Here is a 5,963-nt window from a genome sequence, read left to right as displayed (position 1 = left end):
CAAAGAGCGAGACAAAGAGAGCGAGACACAGGGAGTAGGCGGAAGAGATAAGGGCGACGTCGTGTGCCAGCGGCGGCAGGTGAGACCTTATCACTCATAAAGAGGAGGGGAGGGCTCCTTCCAGCCTGGAGCGGCGGCGGCGCCGATGCACTCTCTGGTGCACGATGATGTGGGTAGGACTCCTATGGACACTATATTGCAGGACTACACGACTACACATACTTTTCTTTGCAGGGTGCATAACAGAAACAGCTCCTCCTATGCAAGGAAACCTTACACGGGAGGAGTCTTTGCGACTTGTAAAAAAACGCACTGGTGGGAGCTGCTCGCATTATTTACAGGACGACCAAGATATTCCGGCTTTCTATTTATTTTGCCTGACCAGCTGAACACTGCACAGATCACATTTTCTAGAGCAAGGGAGTCGACGGATGGGGAGCTAATACACTTTATTAATTTTGCAGTGTCCATAAACAAACAAAAATCGACAACTACAAAAACACATGAACGTATCGCCGAGTTACTTTTTTAAGGCTAACGGAAGGAGTTTTTTATCAGTTGGAGCCCAACTTACACGCAAGTGGCGACAACATAATTTTCACCAGTGTACTTTGGGTGGTGGGAAGGTGATTAGCATTGTGCGCCGTTATGTCAGCTGGGCGTGCAGCCGAAGTGCACTCTGAGGGGGGTTGGGGTACCCGAGGGGGTACCTGTGGGGTACCCATACCGGTAGGCACACCCGGCTCCAGAGGGGTACCCGTCTAGAGGCGGCACTTTATGTAAGCAGGCGCGCCCGAGCTGGCTCATTGTGAAACGGCCCCAGCAGAGGCGTGGCGGGGTGGGGCGGCCTGGAGTTTGGTGAACGGGTCGGGCGTGCGCGCGCGCGCGCCAGCCGGGCCTGCGCTGCTGCGGCTACGACTGGTCTGGTCTGCCCTAGGCGCGTCGTATGTGGAGGAAAATTATGGCACCCATAACACTACGTTTTTGTAAAGGCTAAATCACGCTGTTCAGGTGCTTTGAAATGGGAAAAGAAGAAAAAAGTTCGACAAATGACAAATGTATGAAAGGAAATTAAGAGGGAAGTGTCGATGACACTCTAACGGGGACATTTCTATGGTTCAGATTTATTCACACAGAACGAGGGCCAATAAGAGTTACAAATTTGAGACAGGTCGATAGTACCGCTATTCAGGGTCTGGAGATCTCTCTATTCGGATCGAGTTGCGCGGAGTGAGCGACCCGAAGAAAGCTCAATATTTTTTTTTTGTCGTTTTATTCTTTTTTTCCCCCCTCTAACAACGCTTGGTTGGCACTGGAGCCTATAGCCCCCCAGGCGGGGCCGCCCCGTCCCCACCCCGCCCGGCGTAGCGCCCAAGGTGAAAGCATTACCCAATCGGTATGGTCGCCTCACAAGCAGATAGCCAGCCGCAGAGCTAATGACCGAATGACGAGAGGGGCCCGGAGAGGGGGGGGGGGATGTGAGACAGAGGAGGGGGAGGGGGGAGGGGGGAATCCCAAGGATTACGTGTCTGAAGGGCAGCCGCCGGCGCCAGCCTCTCCCCAATGGTGCGCGGAGCCACAGGACGCGGCTCATTCAGGAGAGTTGCATGCAGATGAGTTTAAGATGCGCACACACACATACACACAAATACACACACACACATACTCATACACACACACACAAACACACATAGCGCGCGCTTCGGGCTGCGTTATGATAAACACGCGCGGCGGAGGATGGTGGAGAAATTGGCGGCAAAATTTAAATTAAAAATAAAAGTGTGGGGGTGGGGGAAAGAGGTGGAGGGGGCACTCCTTTTACCGGCACCATCAAGCGTATCAGTGCACAAGATGTTACACACACCAAAAAAAAAAAGAAGAAGAAAAAAGTGAAACGTGGCGCGGAGAATAATTGATGGAGACAACTAAAATAATGAGGAGAGGGAAGGGTGCGAACGATAGTGTGGAGCGAGTACGAAGGAATGTCACGAAAATTCTGTTATACAGTAATTTGATGTGACCATGTGAGTCATTCATTGTGAGTCATACACCCAACGGCCGTAATTTTTCGCTCAAAAATGCTCGTATTAAATTTGGGCATTGTTTTTGGAGTTGCCCTAGGCGCATTCTGGGCGACAAAAAACAAACAGTCTTTTCGAAACTCCTCTTTTCGAGTAAGTCTGGTGGAGCAAAAAGAGGCGGAATAGGCCCAAGATGAAGCAAAATACGGGACCTACTTTTAAAAAAAAAAACAAAAAAACAGAAAATCATCTATGACGAGAAGGGACAGGAATCTCGTCCTGGGCTGCCATGGCCACTCCCCGCTGTACGCGGAAGTTCACCGGTGGTCTTGCTCTTATCTTACCGGGCGCCTGGACGAGGCGGCGGAGGGGGAGGGGAAGGGGGGGGGGCGACACCGAGACTGAGAGCATCACCCTTGTCGGCATCAGGACGACGGACAGGTGTCCATTGGCGTAGAGAAGCTTTACGCTTGGAGAGCGGCGAGGATACACAAACAGAGTACATACTTGTACAGGGATGGGGTAAAAGAATCCTCCTTGGAGTTTTGTCTTCCCTCCCGCTGGTAGAGATCTGATCCCCCTTGTCTGGCTAACGGACAGTCGTGCACATAAAGTGCCAGAGCACTTTTTTTCAGGTTTAGGTTTCTCATTTACAAAGTGCTAATGACGGTGACCGTGCAGGATCCTCTATGGCCCACTGCGCCACGACACGTGAACATTGAACGTTTTCACACGGCGAAACCTGTCCTCCTCGGGGGCAAAGTATGGTTTTTCAAACAAAGACTACTTACACCACTTGCGGAGGAAGCTGCTCTTGAGCTTGGCCACCAGCTTGTTCTTGCCGCCCTGCATCTTGGGGGCGTTCCTAGTAATCCGTTTTCCGTCGCACAGGTATCACACACTCACAGCCACCACAACACAACAACAACAACACACTGACACACACACGCGCGCGCGTACACACTGTCGCACTTTTGAGATCTTGTCGTCTGTTTCCTTTTCTTGTTCGTCGGCGTGTGTATCCAGAGGGGTGGTTCGGTGGAGCCCTCGCGGGGGCGTTGCCGGGTCGCGGGTCGTGGCCGGAGCGCGCGGCGGTCCGGTCGGCCTGCGGGAGCGTGCGGGGCGGCGGGCGTGAGTGTCGACCGCGCGCTAGCCGTTGCCTGGCAGCACTGAGGTGAGGAGGAGGGCGAGGGCGAGCCGAGCGGCGAGCAGCGGCGGTGGCAGCGGCGACCGGGCGGGCGGCTGTTGCTGCTCGGCCGGAGTCGGCCGGGGAGGGGGGCGTGGATGGAACCCCCCCAACCGAGCTCCCAACAACTCGTACCCGCCGAGTACGGCGGTGGCTGCGGCGGTCTCGTCGGCGTGGTGTCTGTCTGTCTACCCGAGTCAGGTGGACGCTGCTGCTGCTGCCGCTGCAGCCGCTGCCGGCCGGCGACGACGTCAGGGGAGAGGCACTTCCCTCGCCGCCGCCCCCCCCCCTCGCACCTTGACTCCTTCGCCCGAGCTCGTGGGGTACCTGCCGTCCTCCTAGGTACCTGCGGCGGTGAGGCGGCCAGGATCAAACCTCACCACCGGGGGTCGCCCGTCCGTCCGGCCTGGGGCAAGCTTCCTATGGACGATATCCATCTCTCCGATTTAAAAGCCGCGATCCCGTTCAGGGGAGGCGCAGCGGCAGGTTCCGGGTTCCAGTACTTGCGTGCTCTTCGTACGTTGAAGGAGCGAACGACCATATCGACTGAATTATTGCAGAGTATTTGCAGGTTTCGCAGAAAAAAGGAAAGAAAAGTGCATAACACAAAACATTGTGAATTCATTACAGTCTTAAAGGTACATTCATTATTAATACTTCGCAGCGCAAGCCTTCGAGTAGCCTCCGTTACTGGCAGCACGCTGGTGGCTACGTTCTCCCTCTCTCTGCGCAGAATGCAATGCAGCAGCGGCAGCAGCAGCAGCGGCAGCGGAGGCAGCTAGCCAGGCAGGCTGACTCAACTCGCGAACGGTATCTCCCGCCTGGACAACCCCACCCCATCGGGCGTGTCTGAAGGAATGCATTGGAAGGCGCCCGCAGGTTGGGGGGGGGGGGGGGGTCGGATCACCTCACCACACGGCGGACGGGTCGGCGGCGACGCCAGAGGCCCAACCCGCCGTCGTCGTCGTCGGTGCGTCTCCCCCGTGGAGGACGGAGGACGTCTCCTCCTTTACCTCTCTCCGCATAACCTCACACTTGTGTTGTGTTGCCCAAGGTGCGCGTCCCATACGGGCCGTACGCCCGTCCCATCACCCCGCACCTTAAACAGACGGCCGGTGTGTCGGTCGCACACCCGCGAGTCCCTCCCGGGGGAGCTCCATCCATAGCTCATTGACGATGCACCGAGCGTCCGCGCTGCCAGGCAGAGCGAGAGAGAGATAGAGAGAGAGAGGTCGCTGCAGTCGCGCACTGTATGAGAAATAAATACCTCATTTTTCCCCGTCGTCGTCGGTTTTAGCCTCCGTTGAGACGGCCCCCGTGCCCCGCCCCACCCCGCCCTTTTCTGGCGAGGGGGCCACTTTCTCCCCGGTATGCCTTGCTGCTGCAGCCCGAGTGCGACATGCGCATTGCGGCTGCTGCTGCTGCAGCAGCAGCTGGCGCATATACGCTCGTAAATGCAGCCACGCGGCTGCTGCTGCTGTTTTCAGAGAAATTTTTCATAGTCGAGCGCCACCGCCGCGGTACTAACGAGATGGGCAGGCTGGTGTCGCAGATCGTGTATGACGGGTCGTTCCACTGTAAAAATAATATGCCAATGATTGGTGGGCACCAGTATTAAGAATTTAAAAAGTGACAGCAAGCAAGCAACCTGGAGTAAGTTTTGTTATAAGCAGGTGTTTTTAAATTTCCCCCTATCGTGAGCTCAACGGAAATCAGTCATTCGTACTGCTGTTAAGACTGTTAAGCAGCTGACGAGAAAATATCGTCGCATATATGCATATATTTTTTTTTAAAAGCGGATTCGGGTGGATACCTAGATAAGGGAGAGGGGGTTGTAACGACCCTAACACTAAAACCTAAAAGCATTGCGGATCAATTTTTACTATTGCGTCGTACATATTCACCTCTTGCCCTTGTATTGATCCTAAGCACACACTGCCCGCGCAGTCGCGTCCACACATACATACACAGCACCACACCACACCACACACACGCGCGCTACGAGTACTCCTTGCTCACATACATGCTCGGCAGGTTCGAGTTTTGCAGTTTCCGCATTTTGGCGGGAAGTTGACCCGGTCCCGTCCGCACAACCGTATTGCATCACGCAGGATGGTACACACCACCAACACATCAACCAGCACACACACACACAAACACAGACCCACGTGACATTATGTCACACCCAATGGAGAGAGTCGGCCCGCAGTCGCGCTGCGATGACAGCCACTCACCAGGTGGTGGCACTGCTCAGTCCCAAAAGGGAAGTCGGAAATTATAAGTCATTGACACCGTTCCGTCAATGACGGACACCCATCTGCCTAACTAAACGCTGCTTTTTGAAAGAAAAAAAAAAACTGTCAGAGGTTGAGTTTTACAGTTGTTAAAAACTGCCATCTGGTCGTACAGTTTGTGCAGAGCGTGCGAATTTTTGAAATACCCATTGAACCTTAGAATTTAACCTGTTTTTACTTATCTTAAAAAAAAATTAATAATGACTAAATTTCGCCCAAGTGAGGTTTCCCTTCACTAGTTCAACTATCTGACAATTTATAAAACATTAGAGAGACCCATAGAATCATTGGAAATTGTTTGGATTTGAAGGGTTGTGGCTTCTGGGACATTTTTACTTCAACATCTTGCGCGCAACTTTTCTCCGGAACCATTTGAGTTAAAAACCTGGGTGAGGTCACATTTTAAAGAGAAATAAACAGGCAATGGGACACCGGGCCCCTTTTTTATTGTTTTTAAAATAT

The 5,963-nt window shown here is 53.6% G+C and overlaps 1 protein-coding gene across 6 annotated transcripts in view; it reads right to left on the bottom strand.

Moving 5' to 3' along the window:
- Positions 1–5,963, bottom strand: part of LOC113213926 (scavenger receptor class B member 1) — a 205,062-nt gene that overhangs the window by 22,254 nt on the left and 176,845 nt on the right. The window contains exon 1 of one of the 6 annotated variants that reach the window (XM_052265241.1): positions 2,813–3,203. The exons of 4 other annotated variants lie outside the window; for them this stretch is intronic. In XM_052265241.1, coding sequence (XP_052121201.1) covers positions 2,813–2,873 — 61 coding nt within the window. In that variant the 5' untranslated portion in view covers positions 2,874–3,203. Of the gene's footprint in view, positions 1–2,812; positions 3,204–5,963 lie in introns of those variants that run through there. One more of the 6 variants, XM_026433151.2, reaches the window with a different exon arrangement.

The sequence above is a fragment of the Frankliniella occidentalis genome, unplaced genomic scaffold (genome assembly GCF_000697945.3).
Source record: "Frankliniella occidentalis isolate FOCC.00 unplaced genomic scaffold, Focc_3.1 Scaffold25, whole genome shotgun sequence".
NCBI classification, from domain to species: domain Eukaryota; kingdom Metazoa; phylum Arthropoda; class Insecta; order Thysanoptera; family Thripidae; genus Frankliniella; species Frankliniella occidentalis.
Note: the sequence above shows the minus strand (reverse complement) of the source record. Positions and strands in the feature narration are given on the sequence as shown.